Source organism: Miniopterus schreibersii (assembly GCF_964146895.1).
Source record: "Miniopterus schreibersii genome assembly, chromosome: 14".
NCBI classification, from domain to species: domain Eukaryota; kingdom Metazoa; phylum Chordata; class Mammalia; order Chiroptera; family Miniopteridae; genus Miniopterus; species Miniopterus schreibersii.
In genome coordinates this window covers 40,209,884-40,235,423 of record NC_138114.1, presented here as the reverse complement: position 1 = coordinate 40,235,423, position 25,540 = coordinate 40,209,884, and the positions used below count along the sequence as shown (strand labels likewise).

The window sequence follows — 25,540 nt, the reverse complement described above, 5'->3', positions numbered from 1 at the left end:
ACCTGGCTACTCCTAGGGCATTAAGGGTTCAAGTCCTTAGCTAGGCACTGTGCCGCCCTATATGTGTGTGACCATAGGCACAGCCCCTGCACATCTCCCCTCATCTCCCCTTTCGGCCAGGGTCATCCCCAGTTCCCCATTACTCCTCCATTTCCATCCTAAAGCCTCTGAATCTCCTTTCTCAATGAAGCTGGGTAGATAGGCTTCTCACACATTCTGACAGGGGCCCTCGGTTTTTCCCCTCTGAGCCTTTGCTCCACCTGACCCCTGTGCCTGGATTAACCCTTCTCTGCCTCCTGAAACTCTATTCACACTTCAGTATAAACAGCACCTCCATCATAAAGCCCACCTTGATCCTGACCCCTGTGGCTGGAGTTGGTAACCCTTAGAGCACTCATAGGGTCACCTATGGCCTGGTAAAATTCCCCCTTGGGCTGGAAATTTTATCTTGGGACCCTGGACTGAGCACAGGAGCTAAATATCAAAGCATCTACTGGAGTTTGGAATGGCAAGGGTGCCTGGCTGCAGCCTATCTAATGATCTGCAGGAGGAACTGGTGTCCTGAGTGCAGGCTGGGCCACTCTGAGGGCACCATTAGTGCCCATCCCGTCCAGGTGTGGCTTTGTCTCTGCCCCAGGCCCTCCTCCTCTACCCAGGCAGGGGGCCTGGCCCTCAGTCAGGCTGATTATGGGAATTGCCCGTCTTTAAAGTACCTGCCTTATGCTTTGAAAGTATTGCTGACAGCTTTTTTCATTTTCTTTTTTCTTTACCTCTTTAAGGAACCCTGTAATTTCTTTCTCTTTCTTTCTCCCCCCCTTTCCTTTTTCTTTCTTGTCCCCTCTGTCCCCCTGAACTCTTTGAAATTGGCTCTCTGCCTACTGACACCAAACTGATACTTTGCGTTTCACTTCTCCTTATCCCTTTATGGCAACAGATGTTGAAATTTTGTATCCTTTTATCTGCCCGGCTGCCCCTTCCTATAATTACAGTCCCCTTGTTAGCAGTACAAAGTGGACTGCCTGGCCTTTGAGCCATTGTGTCTGAACACGTGTGCACGGGTGGGTGCTGGGGGCCGTGCACGCGTACACACATGCATGTGAGAGGCTGTGTGCTTGGCAAGGGCCCTTCTCTCTTTCCTGGTAGGGCCAGGGCAGACGAAGTTTTTGTGGACTTCTTGTCTCCACACTTTGTGGTTACATTGGGACCTGTTTGCCTCCTGATTCTCTCTCTCCCCCCACCAGAGGGCTAGACTAGGACAACCACTCCTTGCTCAAAAGCCTCACAGCTCTCTGTCACTCGTGGAGTTTATGCCAGCTGAGCAGTGTGCCCACCATGGTCTGGAAACTAGGTCATGCCATCTTGCCCCCCTCACAGACCCAAGTCTCTGACTAAACGAGATTGCCAACCAGGTGCCCCAGCTCCGTACTTTTGTTGTTGCTGGTCCTTCACCTGGGCCATCCCCTCTCTCCTGTCATTACCTGTCACTCACTGAAGAATTGCTACATACAGCCAAAAATGATCTCTTATCTGTGCCCTCATAAAACTTTCTTTCATCTCTTTCTGGTGCCCACCAGGTCACAACTTGTATTGTTAGTTGGATACATGACCAACTTCTCTCCCTCACTTCTTACTTCTTATCTCCCTGAAGTTTCTATTAAGCACAATACCTTGTGTACAGAAGGTGCTCAATAAATGGTTGGTCAAAGAAAGGAAGAAAGGAAGGAGGGGGAGGAGGGAGAGAAAACCTCCCACTTTCTTAGCAATCATGTTGGATCCAGCTTATACCATCAGGCTGTCTCCTGGGAACAGAAAAGATGTAGAAAGGTGAACTGTTTGTCACCCTCCCATCCATTCCCTCCCCCAAAAGCCATTGTTGCATTTTGGGGTAGCACATGCAAGATGGCATGTCCTTACACCCAAACAGATTCAGGAATGAGCACCCATAGGACCTCCAGGATCATCAGGAACCCAGTATATTAACAGTGGCTGTAAAATGGTGTGTGGGCCACAGGCATTCTTAGATGTGGGCAGGGAAGGTGGGAGCTTAGGGATATTTCAGGGCATTTTAGCACAGAAGGACTTTCTGTGGGCCATGACTATGGTGGAAGTTTAGGCAGGCCAGGCTGGGGAAGGTGTTCAGAGGCTGGGATGAGAGTACTCAAGGGCGAGAGGGAGGAAAGAAGAGATGGGTGCAGGGCACCAGGCTTCCTGGCTCTTCAGAGCCCAGACTGAGGGGATGTTTCTGCCAGGGACTGCCTCACCCTGCCCGACTCCAGCCTGGCACTCAGGGCCTCTTCCAGGTCAGATATCCGAGTCTTTAGGGCTAGCACTTACCATTAGCTTTCCCCATAAAAATGGTCATGGGGGTGGTCAGTGTCTTATTTAAATTTTTCTCCTCCCTGTCAGGAAGTTCCTCTCTGTCCTGCCACTTTCCTCCAGTGGAATTGCCTGGGCAGCAAGGTGGGTTGAGCCAGGGAGACCTGATTCCCTCTTCCAGGGTCCCTGGGATGAGGCCTCACATAGCCAGGCTGAACACATTTCCTTCAGGCTGTCCTCCGGGCCTGGGCCTGGGTACATTCATCAGGCTCACAGGGGCAGCCCCATCTGTCTTTATCTTTCCCTGGGTCGAGAGAGAATTGCTGGAGTCATGCTTGGGAGAGGCTGGGTGTGGAGTGCCCCCACCCTCACCCCCACCCCAGCCCTCAGCGGCTTCTGGAGGCCCTGGCTTTGTGCACAGGAGTTGGAAGGGAATGGACTTTTTGTCTGGTCTTCTATAGTGACAGACCCGGCCCTTGCTCCAGTCTTGGCCCCGGGCTCTGAGCGGCAGCCCTATTCCCACACAAGTTGTTCGACAGCCAAGCCAGTGCACCCCCTCCCGCCCCCCACAGTGATAGGCCGAGAGGCATTCTTAACATTCTTTCCAGAGAAAAGGGGTGAAACGTCTGAATTTGGGGGTCACCATGTTATACAAATTGCAATCTAATCGTTTTTTTTACAAGAATACACTTGCAGTAAGAAAAGGAGCTTGGGAGGAGGGGCTGAGGAGACAGACAGCTTGTTTTGTCCCCCTTTCCCCCCCCAAAGTTTGGGGTTATTGTGGCTGGTCTCTCTTCGTCCACCACAGCAGTTGAGCCAGAGTTTTCTAGTTAAATTGGTCCTGGGGTAGGGGCCACAAAGGGCCCATGGTGCCATTTCTGTTTGTTTTCCCAAATCAAAACCCCAGCAGGGCTCCTATGGCACCGCTGGGCTGCTATTGGAAGAGAATAGCCATTTCCCAGAGCATGGTGTGTCAGTTTATGCTCTGAACTTAACCTCACGGGCGCTGCACAACAGAGCCTCACAGGCCCCGGGCCCAGAGGCAAGAGAAATTGTTATCTTTTTATTGGCCCATTTAAAGTGTGTGTGGCCATTTCAGAGAATCAGAGAACAGTGCAGCAGAAAGAAAACTCCTCAGCCCCTGGCCAGGCTGGGCTGGCAGACAAGAAATCCCCTTGGGACTTATCCTGGCCCCCAGGGGCTGATGCTCACTCTTGCCCTTGGGTCTCCCCCAGAGGGTAGAGTTCTGTGTTTCTTATTGTAGACGTTGTGGCATGACACTTTCCAGTGGCGGTTCAGACGCTGGGGCAGGGGCCCAGGTTGGCAACTTGGTCTGGGTGTGGCCCTTATGCTGCTGACCCTGCCTAGCCATGGGTGCCCAGCTCTCCTTCCCTCTCAACCCTGGGACCAGGGGTGGGCAGGTAGAGCCATGCTGGGCTTCACGCCCCCAACCCTACTGCCTTTCATCTTCTTTTTCAAACAGACAAACATGAAATTACTTCTATAGATTAAAGGGGAGAACTCCTCAGTCATTCCTGAAGGCCTCACTAATGGAGGGGGCAGAGCCCCCAATCTGGAAGGAGAGGGAGAACTATGGAGCAAAACAGCCCCTACCCGGTGTGCACAAATGTGCACGTGTACCCATGAGAGACAGGAAGAGAGAGACCAGCTGCTTTCAGTGGCCTCTCCAGGGTGGGGGAATCATGGCTGGTGGCCCATCTAGGAAGGCAGGGCTTCCTGGGAGCCCAGGTCAGTGATCTCTAGGAGATACTGATCTGGAGAGGTGGCTTTCTGCCTGATCCTTCTCGGGATTCTCCCCAACACCCCCCCCCCGTCACCCCCCCCTCCACATAGGCTTATGTTCTACCCCGATAGAAAGAGTACTGCCCTGGGAAGGAGGCTGCGGGCAGGGGTGCTGACTTAGGGTCTAATCCCCCCACCGGGCAGCAACAGTGTTCCTTGCTGAGGATCACTTCTCTGTCTAGGGCTCAAGGGGAAAGGCAAAGCCTTCAGGGAAGATGGTGGCTCCACTGGGAAGAAGGGAGGTTGAGGATCAGCATCTGTGTGAGGTGGAAGGACTAGAGCTGAGGGCCATATTCACACATGTGACTGGCATCCTTGTCGGTCTTAAACCCTTTGATGAACACTGCTTGGGCCAAAGCTGGGCTGGTATGACCATGAGTCCTCCCCTCTCCATATCCAGGCCTCTTACCAGTGTGTCCCTGCGAAGTGTCCAAGGCCATGTTCGTCCCGTCATATCATGGAGGAGAGCCCAGCATCTCTTGGGTGAAGCTAAGGAATGGGGTCTGGAGGGTGCCCCTCTTTTCCTTTCCCCCAGTCATTCTGCAAATTCACTCTGTCCACCCATCCCCTGGCCACAGGGATTAGCGGGTGCACTTGATGTTGAGGGGTAGTTGCTAGGGCCAGGAGGCCCCCCTACATGGTTGCTAGGGGTCTGGCATCAGGCGAGGGGTCTGCCCACTGCCGCGGTCACGGAGGGAATTACACAGTCACAAAGAAATTGTTCTTCTCAGTAATCTGCTCTTGGCCACCGGGAGGGGTGAGGGTGGGGGAGCAAGCTGGAGCCCAGCAGGCTGGGGGCTGTGATCACAGAGGCGTGCTCGCCCCAGGCTGGGGGCCAGCCTGGCCGGGAACACCAGGGACCAGCCCGCTAAGCTGCTTTCTCAGCGATTTCTCTCCCCAGACACAAAGGTGTTTACTTGTTTTAACATCTCCTGGGACTCCCCTTCTCCCTTTGTGTGGTCTTTATCCCCAATGAGGTTTGAGCCCCAGATTACAGGCGGGGGAATTAAGGCATTGGACTCAGGCAGCTCAGAACTGCATGACCTGCAGGATCAAGGAGTATAAAGTAACCAAGTGTGTGTGCGTGAGGGGGGCCGACCCCTTCAGCAAGGCCCATTCATCGTCCTGAGGAGGAGAGACTGGGTGGCGGGTGGCCAGTGTGCAGGTGTGATGGAGGGGCTGATGGCAGCTGATTGAGGCCGTTAGCTGGGGGGAGGGCCTGGGACTAGGATGTGAGGGGAGGGAGTCTGGGGTATCTCCTCCCTCAGCCCCCCCATTCATTCCTAAGGGAGTCTAATTCTAGCTCAGGAAGGAGAGCTGCATTTCCTCAGAGACTGATGCCATTTGGAGGTTCAAAGAATCTGTGTGGGCCAAGATGGGACAGTGGCTCATCCTGTGCCCCTCCTCTCTCCCCAGTGGGCAGCTGATGACACACCTGGGCAGTGACTTTCCCCCAGGTGCTGGGGTGCTGGACCTCATGTATGAGTCCCCTTTCACACTTCTGTCCTGTGGCTATGACACTTACGTTCGATACTGGGACCTCCGAGCCAGTGTCAGGTGAGTGTGCTGGGCAGGAGAACAGGTGGTGGGAGGCCTGTGCCAGTCTTGGTGGGATAAAGTACAGAGACTCCCATGTCAGGGACTGGTAGGGAGCAGCTGGCAAGGTCAGGTCAAGCTTAGACTCCCCACCTTGGGCAGTCTTGGCCCTGAGGCCTGGGAGACTGTAGCCACCAGGCCCTGATAAGAGCCTTGGAAGTTGTCAGGGTGCCATCCCTCAGCATTCTGACCCAGCCTTTCTTGAGGCCTTTCTACCTCTCCAAGGCCTTATTAGTCCTGTGACATGTAGTCAGTTATGTGAAACACAAATGAGGGCATAGTCTATGCTGTGGCCTGGGGCTTGATGAGAAAGAGACCTTTACTAAGGATGCTTTCCCCCATTAAGGTTGGTTTTTAAAGAATTTGGTGATTCAGCTTCTCTCTCTCTCAGCCAGAATGGGGAAGTGGGGGTGGGGGTGGAGGGCACTCTGAAGCTCCCCCTACATCTCTTCTTCCTGGACAGGAAGTGTGTCATGGAGTGGGAGGAGCCCCACGACAGCACCCTATACTGCTTGCAGACAGATGGGAACCACTTGCTGGCTACTGGTTCCTCGTACTATGGCGTTGTGCGACTGTGGGACCGGCGCCAAAGGGCCTGCCTACACGTGAGCATCCTGCCTACCTCTCGCCTCCAGGAAGCCAGGACTCATTTTTATGGGCTGCACCTAAGAGTGGGTGTGCCTGGAGAGGGTGGGAGGAAGCGTACAATGGCGCCTAGCCCATTGCACTGGGCCTGGGAATCCTGGGTTCGGGCTCCATCACCTCTCACTCAGGACGCTCTTGTCATTCTTGTGCCCTCCCTTGCAGGCCTTCCCGCTGACATCGACACCCCTGAGCAGTCCTGTGTACTGCCTGCGCTTTACCACCAAGCATCTGTATGCTGCTCTGTCTTACAATCTCCACGTCCTGGACTTTCAAAACCCGTGACAGTCAAGGCCACCTCAGCCTGTGGGCCCAGGAAGCCAGCTACTCAGGGACCTCTCCTGCTTGGAGGGTGCAGTAATAACTTCTCCCCACCCCCGTGCCTGTGCTCCCAGACCTGCGACCACAGTGCTTGGGCACTTGAGCTAAAGGCTGCTGACTCCTGGGAATCTGGAGTTACCCAAAGGCACAGTTCCTCCCAGGAACCAGTTGGAGAGAAGGGACCTGCTGCTTTAGGAGAGGCTGAACCCACTGGGCCTTCCTTTCCTGTTGGCCAGAGTAAGGATCTGGCCTGGAGAGGCCCCCACTGCACTTCACCCCTTCTTAGAGCCATGATAGCTTAAAGTGAGGTGAGGTGTGCTGGCCTTTCCAGTGGTCCCTTTCTGCCCTTTCCCTGGAAGGGTGGCTGCCAATACCACTGCTGGCACCAGCCCCTACCTCCTCAGTCAGACCCCACCTTTGACCAAGCTTTTTGGGCTGGGGACTCATTCCTGGGGCACTGTGGCCTGGTTTCCCTTTGAAACCAAGAAAGGACAAAGGGAACCCAGCAGTTTTGAGTGAGTTCTAAGCCAGCCCCGTTCTAGGCCAGCTGTTGAGACATGGTACAATGTTCATTTTTGTAAAAATAAAGCTTAATTGTTCACAGATCTGGTTCCTCACTGGCTGGGGAGTCCTGGGAGGCCCCAGGGAGAGGGGACAACAGATTCAAATTTGGGGATGTGCATGCTGGGTAAAGTGTAAGACCAGCCTCATGGTTCAGTGTCCCAAAGAGCAAAGGTGTTTTTTTTTTTTCAGGAAACCCTCTCACTGACCACCCATTCCTTTGGCCCTGGTAGTGGGGTAGTTGTCACCTGGGGCATATGGAAAAGGGACCATCAAAGGGCTCTAGGCTTCTAGGAGCTAAACTGCTGTCCACCTGCGGTGACTCTTCCTCATATGAACATAACACGCACACTTCACAAGGCTACCACCCTTATTCTGGCTTTTCACCCACAGCGTCTTCTCATCCTGGGCTCTATGTCCAAGGTTTCTGCATTTTTAAATAAAAACTTCACCCACCTTCATGTTAGGGAGTTCCTCTGGGCCACGTCTGAAAGCTAAGATAGTGCAGGGCCCCTTCCAGCCTAGTTGTCTTCTGATTTTATGCAAACAGGTTGGGGAAGACACTGGCCTCCCCAGCTGGGGTCAGGGTTCTCCCACCCCCTTTGCCATCTAAGGCCCATACCTCCCTTTATATGGAAGCTTTATGTGGAAGGTCCCTAGGAGAGAGAAGGGAATGTTGCCACCAACACTCTCCCTGGGGATAGGAGCATACAGAAGTGGATAAGAGGGCAGTCTACCTACAGTGACTCAGAATGACTTTACTCAGGAAATAAGACCATGAAGCAGGGGGCCGGGAGTGCCCCAAGGCCCAGTTCTTACAGAGCCTAGATAGCTCCTGGAAGAGAAGAGGCTGCCCCTGTGCCAGAAAGGCTGAAGCTGTGAAGTCTTACAGGTGACAGGAAGAGCCTCACCCACCTCCACACTGGAGGTGCAGGCTCGGGGGTCCACTACTGGGTCTTGCAGTCCCCATCACTGCTGTGGGCCATCTTTACTTTCTTCAGCTCCTTCTGCAGCTCCAGCTCGGCCTCCAGGACCTCCTTTGGCTTCTGGTACTATAGATGAAGCCAGGAAGAGGACAGTCCAGTCACACACCACCACCTCCATCCACCTCACTCTCCCTTCTCTCTCTCTAAGGCTCCTTCTGATCCCTTTATTCAAAGATGAGGAAACTGAGGACTACAGGGTTGAATGATTTGCTCAAGGCCACATGGCTGGGTAGGAGCAGGCCTTGAACCAGAATCTCAATCCTGTGATTTTTACCCCTCCCCATCACCCTCTATCCTCTAGCTGTCATTCATAAGATCAGGTTCCTCCCTGAGCCCCCACCCTTGTTCTTCCCAAGCTGAAACAGAGATGCCTGTTCTGTAGCAAGTACATCTCAGGGGTTGGGGCTAGAACTGAGGACTCCTATGGAATGGGAAGTGAGTAGGGAAGAGGGGGCCTCTCCCTAATGCAGTGGCTAAGAAGTCTGGGTGAATCTTACGGAGATGATCAGGGTGCGGTTGGCATAAGCAAAGCTCAGCAAAGAATCATCCAGAGGTAGCTGGTATCTGTCCAGATCAGTAATGGAGAACTTCTTATAGTACCTGTGGGGGACATAAAGGGGCCATGGGGATACCCAACAAGGTGACCCCAACAATTGGGCATCAGACCCTGTACTGCCAAGCCTCTACACAGTTCTCTCACACCTTCCAACAGCCAGACAGGAAGAAGGGAAGCCAGTTGGAACACCAGTATTTTGGAGCTTATGGCCAGTCCAGCAGAAGAGCAGAACTGGTCTTGATTCCTTGACTAGACCAGGGGTTAGACTGACTTATACTTCAGGCTTAGGACTACCAAAGACATATAGAAGAAACATGGAATATGTGGATAGTTCGAGCCAGCCAGACCTCCTCTGTACCCCAAGAAAATGGGATGTGTGTGCTAACAAGGGACAGAATGAGGACATCTAGAGCTGTCCCCCAAAGCTGGGGCTGACAGTTGCCATTTACATGGGAATTCCACTGAAGACCTCAGCTACCTTTTCCTCTGTTGAGGTCTCTCAAGCCTGATTAGCTAACTCTATTGTAGGCCAGAGAGGGAAGTACATCCACAGCGGAAAGCTCCCTGAGAGGACAAACCATGTGAGTCATCTAGGAAGCTGGATCTCTGGGGCTCTGGACTACTTTGTTGGCCCTGAGGTCTCCTCTGTTTTCACACACCATACACACCACTATCATCTGCTGGTGCCAGTCCAGAGATTAATGATCCCTTTTAGTAAAAAAACAAAGCAAAAAACCCCCAGATAGCACCACGCAGTCCATGTGTGTAACTGGACTTTGTTTTGCAGGAAATTTGACCTCCTTTACCAAAGAGGAAACTCAGGCTCAGAGAGGTGAAATGTCCTGCCTGGTTTCACAGCCAGTTGTCAATGGAGTCAGGATTGAAGTTCCTTGCTCCTAGTCTGGTGCTTATCACACTAGAGCACAAAGAACGGCCTACTCATCTCTAGCAATAGGCCCGTTTGGCATTTTCCTTGGTGGAAGTGTAGCTAGGCTCTGGTCAATGGCTGCCAGACCTGTCACCCAGGCACAGCATCACTGCTGCCTAGGATGTGTGGGTTGGGAAGGGAAATGCTGCAGGCAGGTACAAACAAACTCAAGTGAGGGGCCTGGAGAGGATGGGGCTTTTAATACTTCAGAGGAGCCTGGTCCTTGTGGTGACAGCTACCTCGAGTCCACTTCAAAAGCCCTGATGCCCTGGGGACTCGGAGAGTTGACATCAATGTAGCACTTTTGCCCCACTCTCCCTACCCAAATCCCTTAGTTTAGCAGAGGCTCTTAGGGCCCCTCTCCTCCCAGGTTCCCCACTCCCCGCCAAGGTGCTGGGACCCACGGCAGGAAAAGAATGTTTACTTAAAGGCTGACAGTTCAAAAGGAGTGGGGGCAGGGAGATCCTAATGGCACCACAGGTTTGCTTTATTTTCCAAAGCTCTGCCCCAGGGAAAGGTGATCCATCTGCCTGCAAACTGGAGTGGAATGCCGGCCTCATCCCCTTCCCAGCCAGCCCAGGCTGAGGTCTTTTCCTGGGGCCCTTGGTCTGACCAGCAAAGGTGGCAGACACTGATAATAGGGGAGAGTCAAAGGTTAAACAGCAAAGATTAGATGAACACAAAAGCTTGTTAGGAAGTGTTAACATCTTCCTTGCAAATATACACGAGAAGCAGAACTGGGCGAGAAGCAGCTCAGGCACATGCAGCCCAGCGGAACCCAAGGGGCCGGTGTAAGGCTTTGCCCTGTAGAACAAGGGGACATCCTTTCTGCTGACCTGACTTGTGTGCTGGGGGGACAGGGACACACCTGTGCACCCTCAGAGGGGCACTCTCAAGCCACATTCCCCAGGCTGGGGCAATGGGACTAGAAAAAGAATCCCAGGGCTGGGCCTCATGGCAATGGCAACAACAAGATCAAAGGGAGCTTGAGGTGCGTGAGGTGCATGGCTTGCCTCCTTCTTTGTCCTACACCCACCATCTTTCATGAGATTAGGGGAATGGAAGCAGTGGGTCTAGAGACTCAGCTTTGTTTTAAGTCTATTCTAAGGTTTAGTTTATTGGTTGAAGTCAAACAATTTTTCTCAGAAGCTCCTGACAGGCAGTGTTCAAAAGGGTAGGGGGCATCTCTCCTCAGGGAGCAGCCCCCTGCCCCCATTCCCTGACCTTGGAGTTTGCCTTGAGAGGAACTGCACTTGACTTTCTCACCAGCACCTGGACTGGAGAGAGACCCACTGTGCTTCTGGAGAAGCCAAAATGCTCAGCCTCAGGCAGCCCTAGGTAGGCAGCAAACATTTCTTAAGCATCAACTGTGTCCCAGGCCTTGAACTGTGAGCCTCGGGACTTAAAAATGAAGAGACAAGGCCACATCCCTGCCTGAGGAGACTATGTTGTATTTCTGTTAAAAGTTAAACTCTTGCCCAGCCGGGCGTGGCTCAGTGGTTGAGCATAGACCTAGGATCCAGGAGATCAGGGTTTGATTCCCCGTCAGGGCATATGCCTGGGTTGCGGGCTGCAGCTGATCAATGACTTTCTCATCATTGATGTTTCTATCTCTCTCTTCCTCTCTCTCTCTCTTCTTCTGCCTTCCTCTCTCTGAAATCAATAAAGATATCTTAAAAAAAAAAAAATCAACCAATAAATGCATAAATAAGTGGAACAACAAATAGACCTCTCTCTCTCTCAATTCAATAAATAAATAAAAAATTTAAAAAAAAAGTTAAACTCTTATAGCAGGTGGTTTCTGGGCTTTTTGCAGATGCCCAGCACTCCTCCCCCATTTTCATCTCTCTCTGTTCTCAGTCTCGGCCACACAACGAGAGGTGACATTTATTAATGCTTATTCTGTGCCAGGCACTGTTCTATACATTGACTCCTCAAAACAATCCTCTCAGGTTGGTTACTACTTCTATTATCCTCTTTTACAGAAGAGGAAACTGAGGCACAGAAAAGTTAGGTATCTTGCCTAAGTCACAAAACCGGTAAATGAAGAAGCTCTAATAACAAGTGATAATCCCCCAAGTCTACTGACCCCTCCATCTTTCCAGATTCTCACTTCCAAGTAACACGCCACCTGGTCTAAGTTCCCTGCATCTTTCCAAGGATGGGGCAGATATGGGAGGTGGGCTCCCCAGGGATCCAGCCATCCTGCACGTCTCTGTGGCACTCTAACAACATGGTCATCTTGCTTCCTGAATCTCAAGTGTTCACAAGCAAAGGCTCTCAAGCAGGCAGACCATTTAGCTTTTGAGCCTGTTTCTTCCTCAAATAAAGGAGCTGTCCTAGATAAACTTTAAGTCTGCAGGTGCCAGTCCAACAGGCAGGAACAGGCCAACACTCCTCAGTGTGAGCCAAAAGGACAGCTCCTTTTTGGCTATTTCAGAAATGACCTACCACAACCCATCACTCTCTTCCTACTGTATCGCCTTCCCAACTCCCAGGCCTTTCCCAACGCATTCTCCCTTGCAGTGAACTGAGAAAGGGCACAGGTCAGGTCTTCAGAGAGAGACAATGGAGAACAGGTTGGAAATAGAAACAGGGCCACTGTGGACTATTGCATGGGCCATGCCCCATATACCTTCAGGGGGCACCCTGTACAACTGTATGCAGGGTTGGCCAGAGTAGTCAAGAGAAGCCTCCAACCAGTCCAGCCCTTAGAAAATCAGTAGGCAAATCTTCCTTCTTCTTAAACATCAGGGCTCTGGGCAAATTGTTCATCCCTGCCTATAGGAGCCCCTCCTAGAGAGTCACAATACACATTCACATACTAAAGGCTCTCAGAAGTCCTACCAAAAAAAAAACTTGTTTGATCTAGAGTTTCCTAAACTTATTTAAGTGCAGAATCCTTTCTTCTAGCAATGTCTTTTAACACCTCCTACAGTGTTAGTATCACCGATGTCAAATCAGCCAAGCTCTCTTCACATTCCAAATTCCAAAGAACTGCTGAGGACCTGCTTAAGGGCGGCCATTGTGTTGAGCATTTGTATGTATATGATTTCATCAAATTCCCCAATCTGTGAGGTAGGTATGAGTATTCTCCTGTGACGGATGAGGAAACTTTGCCCCAAATACTACAACTAATACGGGGCAAAAGCCAGATTTAAGCCGACATCTTCCTACTCCAGCACCCTGGCTCATTCCACCTACAGCTGCCAGCTTCTAGGCTGAGGTGAAGAACCTTCTTTCTGCACAAACTCTCTTAACAGGAACAGATGGTGCCACACTGGGATCCTGGAAAAGCACTTTCTTCCTTCCCTCACTAATACCTGAGGCCAAGGACATGATACACTGGAATCAACTCCTTCAGGAACAGTAGCCAGCCCAGTTCTTCAGGAACAAGGCAGGTATGGACAAAGGAACCCTGGCTTTTATTAGTAACCACATTCCAGAATATTAGAAAGGGGGCAGGCATGGAACCTCCAGGTGAGTGAAGAAGTAAAATCAGAGAGAAACACCATGGCGCGGTGGAAACTGAGGTGCCTGGAGTTTGAGACCATCACTAACTTCACCTTCGGCAAGTCAGCCCATCATGCTGACTTTACAGATAACTTACATGATCATTAATACATGACACAAGAATAAAAATATGTACCCTGCCCACCTCTGGATGTTGTGTTAATCAGAAACCAGATTTTTAAAGTATTCTGAGAAAATTAAACATTGCTCAAAGGAATAGCTATTAAGTTCTGTTAAATTAGTGGTAATAAAGGTATAGGACACATTACTACTCCACACAGAAGTTGAAAATGCCACTAAACTCAGGATTAAGGGTTTAGCAACCCCTCTCGCCTACCTTCCAGCAGAGGGACCTGAGGAAGGCTGGGCTGAGCCAGGCTGGGCCACTGGACCCGATGGTCAGTGTTGGTTCCAAAGTGGGCACTGACAAACTCCTCTCCCCTCCAATCCCTGGCCCTGCCTCATCCCAAGGCACTACTCCAGTCCCACCTGGCCACACCCATCAGTTCAAAAATGTCTCCCCAGGGCCTTGAGCCCAGAAGAGCTCCTGGCCAACAGCGCCACCTATGGCTGCATATGAGCAGGAGATGGGACCCAGAGGATCTGCTCTCAGATGAATTTTTTGGTGAGCTAGCTAGCCTCTCTCCTCTCACTCCCTGGTAATCACATTTCTGCCTGATATCTGTATTCGACAGTGACCTCTGGGGGACAAAAGGGAGGCAGCAGCCAGCTCCACAAACTGCTGGGCTGCAGATTCAAGTGCTATCAGAAGCACTTTTGTTCCCAGTTTGGACCCAAGGCCTCTTATGCCAGGGAATGCTTGCTGAAGTACAGAGTTTGTTTTCCTAAAGGCAATTTCTCTGTTGTCTGAAATTGCTAAATTCCACTTTAGGCACTGACTCCTGTTAATGATGAGAACAATAACAGGAATAAAGTGCCTTTTGTCTGAGGGCTTCAAAGTGCTTTATAAACGCAAACTCTTATTATTATGACTTTATATTTATAGACAAGGCCCACTGCAGGGGCTACTGGCTGCATGTACAGCAATAATCTGAAATTAATTCATTCATCTCCACCCCTTCCCTGTCCCCTCAACCCTGCCAAAGTGATAGGGTGGGGGTGGGTGGGAAGGGTCATATGAAGTGGGCAGGACCCAGGGCTGCAATGGGGGAACCTGGGAACCATACTGCTTCCGTGTGGGCCTTGTGGAGCTGAGGGATATGGGAGGGGAAGCTGGCACCATTCCACCCGAGAAAATGAACAAAGAGCTGGGTCTTCCTTACTGTATGTAAACCAGTAAGGTTAGCTAAACTAAGCTTAGCACCCCAGGAGGCATGTTGGCTGGCTTCACAGCTTGTGGACCAGTAACTCATAAAGCCTTCCATTTCCATTCCCCAAGTCTATGTCATGGGAATTGGCCCTACACTGCAATCCCTCTTGCCCATGGCAAGACTAATTCATTACAGGGCTATTCTTTCTCCTGTGATCAGTCAGAGCTCCGGAAACCGAAATGGGATCAATACATTTCCAACATGGTCAGCCTGGAAACAGCCCTGCCAGGATCGAATCTCCACCTTGGCCGCTTCTTTCCCCTCAACCCCACCTTTTGCCTCCTTCCAGTAGACCACAAAGAGAGGACTGAAGGGAAGTTGAGTACCCCTTTTGAAACATAATGCAAGAGACTTTCAAGAGGCTAAAGCACCTGCCCCCTGTCCCTCAGGCCAGGGAGGGATTAGGTTTGATGCTCCTATACCAGCACTTGAAAGTCCTGTAACTGCCACCTCAGATGGGTGTGCCTTCCAGGCCCTAGCTCCCTGGCAGCTCCGACAGTGATATCACCAGGCCAAGTTCACCCTGGACTGGATCCAGCCCATGGGTCCAGAGGTCAAGGTTACAATAACCTTACAACAGAAACACCTAAGATCACAAGTTAATAACCAGGTGATTTCCTCATCTCCTCGTTCATTCAAAAAGCATTTTTTGAGCCCCAGTATATGCTGGTACTGGACCAAACACTTGTTCAAATTTCCCTGCTCTGATGGAGCTGATCACATAATTACAGCTGGTCCTCCAGGGAGGAAACCTTCATCGTTCATCACCTACTGGGGTTTTAGTGAAGCCTTCCTTCCTCCCGCCCTCCCCCAGAGCTGGAGGAGGAGGCTTCTCTGCCCTCCCCTCCCACCCACCCACCCAGGGTAGGGAGCAGTCTGAGTCCTAACCCAGGTCTATCCAACCCTCCTGCTCAAACACAGGTAGGCCATTGTCAACCACACTGCTTACTTTTTGTTGGTTGTTCTGACAACAACACAGCGCTCCTTCTGGTCCACACAGACACTATAGACATCCTTAGGGTAGGGGAGGTTTCGAATCCGCCACTGGAAACACATCTTGGTGTCCTTGCGCATGAAGATGGGCTGTGGAAGGAAAATCCAACTCCAGGAGTGTTCTTGGGGAGGGGTAGGAAGGAATGGCTCTCCCTCCGCAAATCTCTGCCCACGGGCACAATGGGAGACCCTCAGTTCTTCTCAGTTCCCTCTGATGCTTCTATTGCTGTGACATTCCAGGCCTGAAGCCCTTGCCCTGAGATGATAATGCCAAAAACCCTTTGGGTATCCATTCCGGCAAACATTTCTAGAGCAGTGTCCAGGTGGGCACACTGGAGATGAAGAAGTGAACAAGACATGGTCCCTTTCCTCAAGAGCCAGGAGCCCACTCCCCACTCAGTGCCCCCTCCCCAAGACACCTGATAAACATACATTGGCATTGCTTTCCTTGATGAGTTCAGGCCCCAGGTTTCCTGCTCCATGGGGTGCTGGCTCTCCCACCTCAATCTGCCACTGGCCCAAGGCTCCCAGGGCACTTTTTACTCGCCACTTTCTTGCTGGGGAGAGAAAGAAGCAATGGGATTATGGGGAAGAAAGGGGCTCTGCTCTTTTCTGCTGAATCATCAACATCACATTAGGTAAGTGGAACAGGATAAAAGTGAGCTACAGGCCCCTTTACACAAACTTTTTGTCTATCTGAGCAGGGACCTCCCAGACTCTGAAATCTTAGTTGAGCATTTCAACATTCGACAGCCTATAAAGCCTGTAGCATGAGTGTCCAGACAAAAGGAACTGGAACATAGCTCTGCAAGAGGCCAAATGGAGATAAGAACCCTCCAGTTGTGGCTCCCAGGGAGGGGAAGATGTGAGGGTTAGGAAAAGGGTAGCTACTGGTAATTGGAAAAATTTGGATCCCAAAATGTGTGAGTTGACATGCATTTTTCCCTCCTCTAAAAATGTGCAAAGGAAAAATGAATTAAGAGGTGGAATCTGATAGGCAGATTTGTCTCATGATTCAGAAAGTCCAAAGTAGAAATTCACTCATTTTAGGTATACCTGGCTTAAAACAACAGCCCACAAAGTTGTGTTTAAACAAAATTTAGGCACACACCATATTTTAAATTCATTATTTATAGAAGATCTAATGTGATTTTTTTGTGAAGTACAATCATCCTTTTATAATGCAAACAACTATCTCTATTTTACCTTGTTTTACAAGCCAGATGTTTGCATAAAGCTTTTTTTTTTTTTTTCAAGAAAGAAACATATATTATGGAAGTTGTAAGCGAAAAAACTAGTTCAATAGACATCACCTGGAAAGCCCTGCCGGGAACCCCACTCAGCTGTGTCATCGAGCCTGCTGTCATGGGGCAGCCCATCACTGCAGGGGACCCTCTGAAGCTGTAGCCTTCCTTTCCCTTCCTGCTGCACTGGGGTGTGCTCCAGCCTGGGCAGCCCAGGTGCTACTTCAGGCCGGCAGCCTTCCTAAAGCTGTTGTTAGGAGTTCAACAACTCAGAAAGGGCCAGGGATTCTGCTGCAGCTGTTCCAGTCAGCTGCTTTTTCTAGGCTGGGGTGGAGAGCTGTAGTCTGATTCTCTGAATCAGGGGAGCGGTGGGTTTCTTTGAGACCTTTGAGCAGCTGTGCCAAACCCAAACACCCTCACTGCTCTAAGTAAGGCACGCAAGCTGAACACAAAAGTGTGCTGTAAAATTAGAATTTTCCCTTGAATGTGTGCTTTTACAAGGTCTGCTGCATACTGCAGTATGATTTTATTACGTCTTAGGGCAAAAAATTCTCCCTAGAAACACATTTCCAAGTTTATAATGAAAATTAATATGGAAGAGTAAAACTTGGAGATATGCTTTATAGGCAACTTTTTTTCCTCCCACAAATACTTCTACTCTTTTAAGTGAATGGACTGTGACCGGGAGTATATCCAATCTATTCATGTAATACAGCACCTCGCTTAACTGGAAGCCAGTCTTCTGGGGGCCTCTGTCACAGTCACAAACTCAGAAGTGACAAATGCCTCCAAGCAGCGGCTTATTGTGACAAGACCCACGCACCTCACTCTATACTGTAGGAAAGATCACTCCTGGGTTCTCACTCAGACTATGTATATTAAATGCTATTTGTAGAATAGGGCAGGAAATTAATTGTTTTCCCAGGCATATTGGCAACAGCATGAGGGGACAGCTCACATCAGGGGGCAGTGTCAGAACTACAAAGCACATGGGACCATTTAGTGTGAGGGCAAATATGCACCCTTAGACCCTGAAGGGATCGCTATATAATGAAATACAGTCATCACAAATCTTAAATGTGAAGGTTCCCTCAGAAAGCATCTAGTCCAATGCCTGTGGTTTTTAAATGAGAAATTGCATTTCTTCCCTTGCCACCACTCTCCAGGGGACAGAGTAGGAGGAATTATCAAAGCTCACAACTTGTAAAGCCACTGCTAAAATTCAGGTCTCCTAACTCCAAGTCCAAAATTTGAATCATTAATAAAAGGCTAAATTATATTCTATAATTTAGATAATTCAATAACCATGTGTGATATTTAAAAAGGTTTCTGTGTTTTTTAAAGTAGCTCTACTTCTCTGTTTATATTTTAGCCTTTAAAGCTTACTTGAAAATATACTTTAATGATGAGCACCTAACTACCTGGGGCTGGGTAAGGGAGCTACTCCTCTACTCATGGGCCTTGTCAAATCATATGTCCTAGAGCTTGATACCAGTGTGGCCAGGACAGGCAATCCTGAGTCCAGGATTTTGCACAGAAGCCTTCCCAAGTAGCACACTAAGGACAAAATCAGCTACTCATTTCTTTACCACTGACCTTAAAAGCCACTCAGGCCCCAGGAACTTAGCACCCTTGGCTGTTTTGCCTCTTTAAAAAATTAAAAATAAATAAATCTTGGCATTAAATTCGTTGTTAGATGCAGAAGAAAGTCTCCCTACTCATTCCCTATAAGATTCAATAAATGATTCTGGTGAAGTCCTTGTTATTTTTTCCCATGGATGTGGGCATAAATGCACACGTGCAAATCCAGACTTTGTCTTTCTTGTCCTATCTTTGTTCCTGAACTCAAGGACAGCTCCTGCGGCAACAGAAGACTGTTTCCACCTGCTGTCAGTCTGATTTGATTATATGTTAAACCCAAACTGGTGTGTGCAAGGCAGCTCCCTGGGATGCTGTCATATCTTCCCAGCTGAGCCAGGGCCAGTCCTTGGAAAGGAGACCTTCAATGACCCTGTAAAGAGTCTGATGGGGAATATATGAAGGAAGCAGTGCCTGGGGGCTTTTTCCTAAGTCAGCAGGAAGCAGGCTGATGTCCCAGACTGCTTGCTGAAAAGCGGCCCCATCTTTCAGGTGGGCTGCAAAGTGGAGGTCCTAAAGGCCTCTTTCCCCAAAGCTCCAAGCCCTGGCCCATTTCCAATGTGGATAATTACATTCTCCCTTCCTAAATACTCCCTGCAGCTTAAAATGGATGCAGGATTCTTCTTTTCTGCCCTAAAACACTGCAACATTGCTATGTGGCTATTAAACAGCTGCCACGTCCCATCCCTGAGGAGGCTGAAGGGAATCGAGTGGGTCATTTATAAAGCTGGTGAAGTGCTTGGGGATGAAAGTGCTCAATATCCTCCAAATGCAGCCTGGGGTGGATAGGCTGGCGGTCAAATACCAAAGCAGATTAGGCTGGTAATCCGAATGTAATCGCTGGGGGATGGCCTGCCCTTCAGCCTCTGGCCCCCTGGACATGCTGTGTTCTTCTGGGGCTGGTTTGATGTTCCGATCATTGTTATGGGGCCCTTCAGTTTTTTCCTCTATGAATACATACAGCATTCATTGTGGGGGGTAGGAATGAATAGCATTGACAGGGTAGAAAAAAATATGACACTACTATGCTTATTAATACTGACAGGAATAACTCTGTCCTAGGCAGATGCTCTATGGGCAAGTCTTCCTCTAAATTATTTTCTGGGTTTTCCTAACAGAAAACCAGTTTCGCCAATTATCAAATTTATATAATTAGCTTAAAAATGGAAACTATTCCCATTTATGGCCACAAAAACCCTGTCTATATTTTACTTCATAGAATGCACAAGTAAAAGTCAGCTCAGGCCCTGGGAGTATTTATATTTAAAAGTTAATAGTGAACAGTATTTTGCAAGGGCAGCTGCTAGGGTTGGGGGTGAGGGTGGTTAGAAATGGGTAAGAAAAGGATTAGCTACTCAAAGGCCCGGTGGTTCTCTCTGCCCATCTCTGCTCCCACCAGCCCCTACTTGGGTCATTCTGAGGAGAGCAAAATTTAGTATGAAGAAAAGAAAGCAGGATTAAATATTCTCAACTCCCAACAGTATGTTGTTGTGGATTAAAGCATGGGCTCTTAATCAGACAGACCTGGTTTAAATCCTAGCTCAGAAGCTAACCAACTACATGATTCTCAACAAGGTTCTTAACCCCCCACCTCCTTTTTTAAAATGGGGACAACAGTACCTATTTCAGCAGGCTGTAATGGGATGATTACATGAGATAATTCACACAAAGCACTTAGCATGGGGCCTATGCTAATGGAGGTTCTCCTATGAACCTCCATTTCTGCTTTTAAGAAAAAGGAATTTAGAGGCCACTGTCTACTCCCTCCTTCCAAGAGACGAGACGGGTTAATGTGGGATGCTACAAACGAAGGAACCTGGACTTTTTTTCATTTTAATTTCATGTCCAAGTACAACTAAGAGGCTGGGTTTTATTTGTTTGTTTGTTTGTTTGTTTTTATAGCCACAGCAGCTATAGCTATTTGATTTGCTCTGTGTGAAGAGAGGTGAGGCTAGGGGCTGGGGGAGAGGAGCTGCAACTAGTCTCTGTTCTAGTGATGGTGGTGGTTAGCCCACGTGACCTCTGCTTTCATAAGCTCGCCCCTGTTAGGCATTCCAAGGCTGTCACCCCCTGGGAGTGCTATAAATTACAATGCATTGTGAGGATATTACTACTGTATTGGTTTCCACCAAATCAGTGTCATATGCTAAACACATCAAGATTTTTAATAGCGCCAGACTAAACCAATTGGGACTAGAGCCCAAGCAGCTCATAATAAGGAGGGATCAACACTTCACTCTGTGACTGAACATGCGCAGGACACATATTTTAAGACTGGAGACTAAGAGAATGCAAACCAGTGTAATCTGTGTTGTCGGTTCTGGACATTTATGAGCTGTCAGAAAAAGGGAAAAAGAAATTCCCTCACCAATACTACCTGTCGATCAGACCCAGGAAGAAATTAAAGTCAAGAATAATGACAAGAAAATAACCCAGTCCATGATTCCATCATTGGTCTTAGCAGTTCAGGTAGAACTTAATAAAGAGGCTAACTCCCATTGCTGACAGCCTCAGGCCCTGGGTCAAAGAACCAGCCGCCTAGCTCTGGGAAGTCAGTTAATGCTGATGTGCAGACCTGGGAACAGAGAATGGACAAATCAAATAATTCTCAGAAATCTGAGTGGGAGCCCCTATTCATGAGCCTATTCTTAAAGGAAAAGAGCTGCAGGAACACAAATGACAATGCTACAAAATTACCATTTCTATCCCCTACTCCCTTTGATTCAGACATTCTCCAAAAAAAGGGTCAGATTTAATAGTGCTGCCTCTGCCTGGCTGGAGTGACTCCGTTGGTTGGGCATCCTCCCATGCACTGAGGGGTTGCCCGTTGATTCCCGGTTAGGGCAGGCACCTGGGTTGATATGGAGGGCAACCAATCGATACTTCTCTCTTCTGCACTGTTTCTCTACATCAGTGTTTCTCTCTCTCTCTCTCAGCATGTCCTCATTGAAAGACACACACACAAAAAATAGTGCTGCCTCTGACTTGCCTCTGATACTTGCTTGTTCCTTGCGTGGCTTCAAAAAGTAAGCAAATGAAAACTACAGTGAAAGCCTGCTCTTACCACTGTTCAGCCTTCAAGGCTCACTTCCGATTCCATCTTCCCTGTAAATTTTTTTCCCAGTGGATTCTCTACATCCCTATTCCCACCTTAGAAAAATTACTCACTCTCTGATTTGTTTGGGGGTTGAATGAGATTTACTGGTCAAGTGAGCTCCCACTCTGCCTCTGGCATCCAGCCCTGACCTCAGATTATTCTCAGGAACAAGCTTGCTTCAAAGGCCTGTCTCCTCTGGCTTCCACATTTGGTGCGGGGCTCCTCCCTCGAGCATCAGGCTAGGAGTGTGCTTAGGTCATCCCAAGTGTTCCTAAGGGCCCGCTGGGAGCCCCTGTTACTTACCAAGTAGTTCATTCGTCTTCTCATCATATTCTTCGGCCATTTCCTTCCCATCTGGGAACAAATAGTGCACCTTCCTTCTCCCTACGCAGAAAGCAGAGTGCCTTACCCCCAAGCCTCCTCTTGCCTTGTACCTTGCAGATCGAGGGGTCTACCTGAGAAACACCAACAGCCTTGGACATATTGAGGAACCCTCCCAGAGCCTCCTTGCCTACCATCGCCCACGATTACTTTAAGACATGTCCTGGGAAGCTCCTCCTTTCTGCAGCTTTCTTTCAACATATCTTTGCTCTGCTCTTTCCTCTACTAGCAATAATAGCTCCATAGGTCTTCCCATTTGTTGAACTCCTCACCCTTCAAAACCCAGCTCAAATATCACTTCCACTGGGAAGTCTTCCTAAATTATCACCCCCCGGCCACCTTGGCAAAATTTGCTTCCTTGTTTGTGCCTCTCTAATGCTTTATTCATATCCATAGTGGAGTATTTACCACATAGTATCACACTTTTAAAAGTATCTATCTCTCTAGGAATGATATCATATTTCTCTTTCTCTCCCCAGTTTCTAAAACCAAGCCTATATTCTCAGGATATTAAACAGAGTTTCCCAGCTAAGTACTCCCTCTAACCATGCCATCATTCTGCCTTCTTCTGCACACCTCTAAGGCCATTCCTATCACATAGCCACACAATGTTTGTCCCCATGTCTTTTCTTCATAGCATTTCCCTTGGTTATGATTTTATATCTGTGTGACTGATTACTGCCTCTTTTACTAGATAAGAGGGGTTTTATCTCCCCTGCCTATGGTTTCCCTAATAACAAACATAGTGCCTGGCATATATTAGAAGCTCAACTAAATATTGACTGAAAGAATGGATGAACATTGATTCATCTTTCATTGAAAGAATGAAAGCACCCAAAGGAGTATTCTAGCCCATCTCTTCTGTCAATGTAGAGTAATCATAAGTATTTTCGTAAAGGTGGCTATGCCATTCCCCTATTTTTTTATTTTTTATTTTTAAATATATCTTTATTGATTTCAGAGAGAGGAAAGGAGAGGGAGAGAGAGAGATAGAAACATCAATGATGAGAGAGTCATTGATCGAGCCCACAACCCAAGCATGTGCCCTGACCGGGAATTGAACCCCGATCGCCTGGATCCTAGGTCAACGCTCAACCGCTGAGCCACGCCCGGCCGAGCCGTTTCCCCTATTTTTACAGATAGTTAAGTGGATATAGGTAGGGTCCTCAGTGAGAGTAATAACAGAGGATTAATGCCCACTAGGCAGGTCCAACATACATTTGATGAATAAGAGCCCCAAGGCCCTTACCCAAAGGGATAAGGGTGCCACTAGCCAAAATTTGTAATTGTATCCAATCTACTAAGCCTTTTTCCTGTCCAATTCACTCCTCTGGGACACTGTTCTCTAGAGTTGTTCCTAATATATTCTGGGGAAATTCACCTCCCCAAATTTGCATGTCTTTCAGCAGGCCCCTAGGCCACACCATCCTTAATCATTTGGATGGTTCAAAGAGATGGAAGGTGTTTTCCTGTCAAAAATGGGGTATAAGCTGAGGGTATCTGGCCTGGAATCCAGTCCTGAGTCCAGGGAGGATGCAATGCTTACTATTGGCCAGGTACTTTACACATTTTATTGCATTTAATTTCCACAATAATCCCATGTGTCTCCATTTCACAAATGAGGAAAATTAAGGCTTAAAGATTATACAACTTGTCCAAGGTCATAAAGCTGACATGTTGGGCCTGGGCTTAAACTCACTTGAGGCCTAAATCCATGCTCTAATAACCATACCAGGATACTTTGTATGGCTCTAAATATTCCTAAGGTTGACACCGTTCCAAGGGTTTACTGGTTATGTTTCTAGTGAGTTACCCGTTTAGGTCTTAGCCTATTTACTTGGGTATTCATCTTTTTCTTACTAATCTAATTGAGCTTTGTCTATATTAACCATGTGTCATATATATGAGCCATGTGTCATATATGTTGTATTCTGTTTCAATTGCCTTTTAACTTTTAAAGTAAGTTTTTCCCAAACAAGTGTTTATTTTTATATAGTAAACTATTTTTTCCTTTGTGGTTACTACCCAGAAGTTGTACTTAGAATATTCTCTTTTACCCAAAGATTATATAATATTTATACTTTATTCTAATATATATTTGTTATATAGGTATGTACATATGTATATAGATACAAAAATTTTTAAGTATATTAGTATGGTATTTTGTTTAAAATATATGTGAGTGTATACGCATAGAAAAAATATAGTTTATGTATGAAATGTAAATTATGATTATCTCTGGATGGTAGGATTATGGGTGACTTTTTAATTTATTTTTTATTTTTCCACAATGAACATAAATTATTCCTGAAAAAATGTAAAGTGTGTTGGGTTCTCAATATCAATAGCAGTGGTTCTTGGTGGGAAGGAGGTAACATCCCCCACGTACCCACACACACCAAGAGGGTAAATCTACAGGACAGGTCTGACAACGGGTATCCATATATTTAATATTGGTTTGTTTGTTGTTGTTGTTGTTGTCTTTTTCTATCTGCTCTAGTACACAGCTTGGCACATAGTAAAGCCTCCCTAAATGCTGTGTTTATGAATGAGCAAATGAGCAACTTATTTTAATTTCCATGCTTCCTTGATTGGCCTCTGCTTGTGGATGTGAGTCTCCAGTTGGTATCCTAAAAGCTACAGGAATTCAGACCTAATTCATTCTGGCTGCCAAGTGGGTCCAGGAAGGGACCTTGAAGTGGTGGTGGTGGTGGTGGTGGTGGTGGTGGGGTGTTACACTGGCCAATCCTAGAGTGAAAGTCAGGTTTCCATACCCCTGTGCCCATCTCTTCCAGGCACAGCCGCAGGCCCTTGCACGGTCTCCCCTAAAGATCCAGGGAACAGTTAGGGGTTCACTTACAAACAATATTACAGCTGGGAAGGAACTCAGAGACAGCAGGGAGCCCATCTAGCTCATTTTACAGATGAGGAAAGTGAAGTCCAAACAAGTACAGAGAACAGTGGGGAGCCCGGTGATTTAATAGCAGAGTCGTAACTAGAACCCAGGTCTCCCTCTCTTCCAAAACACCAGGCTGCCCTTCAGCAATAGAACCCCAAGACTGAAGTCACGGGGTCCCAGGTCAAGATGCAGCTGTACCACTGACTGGCTGGGGGATCTGGGATACTCTAAAACCTTCTTGGATCAGTCTCCTCTTCTGTAAAATGGAGCGGAAAATTAACAGCCTTTCCGGACAGCGGTGTGGAACAAATGCCATCATGAATGTAAAAGGAATTACGTGTTATTTATTAGTAACAGAACTCCGAGCGGAGCGAGATGGTATATAGGACACTAGGGGATGTATGGAGATGCGTGTTCCAGTTACGTCATCTCTTTGGGCCTCAGTTTCCTCATCTGCAAAAGCAGGACCTGGCTTGGGTGGCGGCCGCGACCCTTCCAGCTCTGCGGGACCGGGCCCTGAGGCCCTCCCCGGAGGGGCCAGCGCGGAGGCCGGACCCTGCGGAAAGAACGAGGGAGCTCACGGGGGGTCTCGAGTTACCGTCCTGCAGCAGTGCTGTCTTCTCGGCCGCCCGCAGACTCTCCAACCAGCCTGTCACCGCCATCTTCCCTCCGCCTAGCCACGCGCCGACCGCTACCATGGCGACCGTCCCACCTAGGATCACTTCCGGCTGACCC

The 25,540-nt window shown here is 48.6% G+C and overlaps 2 protein-coding genes across 6 annotated transcripts in view; one reads left to right on the top strand and one right to left on the bottom strand.

Moving 5' to 3' along the window:
- The window catches only part of FBXW4 (F-box and WD repeat domain containing 4), a 71,794-nt gene extending 64,511 nt beyond the window's left edge, over positions 1 to 7,283 (top strand). For both annotated transcript variants that reach the window (XM_081158835.1, XM_081158834.1), the window contains 3 exons: positions 5,536 to 5,676; positions 6,179 to 6,320; positions 6,523 to 7,283. In XM_081158835.1, coding sequence (XP_081014961.1) covers positions 5,536 to 5,676; positions 6,179 to 6,320; positions 6,523 to 6,642 — 403 coding nt within the window. In that variant the 3' untranslated portion in view covers positions 6,643 to 7,283. The remainder of the gene's footprint in view (positions 1 to 5,535; positions 5,677 to 6,178; positions 6,321 to 6,522) is intronic.
- DPCD (deleted in primary ciliary dyskinesia homolog (mouse)) lies at positions 770 to 25,519 on the bottom strand. 4 transcript variants are annotated; one of them, XM_081158837.1, is made up of 7 exons: positions 25,404 to 25,519; positions 21,829 to 21,909; positions 15,979 to 16,103; positions 15,503 to 15,636; positions 8,723 to 8,825; positions 8,155 to 8,291; positions 770 to 2,620 (listed from the first exon to the last, which is right to left on the bottom strand). In XM_081158837.1, the coding sequence occupies exons 1-6, from the start codon at positions 25,501 to 25,503 to the stop codon at positions 8,187 to 8,189; spliced, it is 648 nt and encodes a 215-aa protein (XP_081014963.1). In that variant the 5' UTR covers positions 25,504 to 25,519; the 3' UTR covers positions 770 to 2,620; positions 8,155 to 8,186. The 4 variants fall into 4 exon arrangements, with proteins under 4 accessions (XP_081014963.1, XP_081014965.1, XP_081014962.1 ...); XM_081158839.1 differs by lacking the exon at positions 21,829 to 21,909 and having other exon boundaries at positions 1,959 to 2,620; XM_081158836.1 differs by lacking the exon at positions 770 to 2,620 and having other exon boundaries at positions 7,192 to 8,291.
- Between the last annotated feature and the right edge of the window lie 21 nt (positions 25,520 to 25,540).

Excerpts from the sequence above, each read along its gene's own strand:
- DPCD (XM_081158837.1), bottom strand. The coding sequence starts at position 25,503 with ATGGTAGCGGTCGGCGCGTGGCTAGGCGGAGGGAAGATGGCGGTGACA. Across the intron at positions 21,910-25,403 it reads GACAGCACTGCTGCAGGACG|GGAGAAGGAAGGTGCACTAT; the intron begins GTAACTCGAGAC and ends CTTTCTGCGTAG. Across the intron at positions 16,104-21,828 it reads GAAGACGAATGAACTACTTG|CAAGAAAGTGGCGAGTAAAA; the intron begins GTAAGTAACAGG and ends TTCTCTCCCCAG.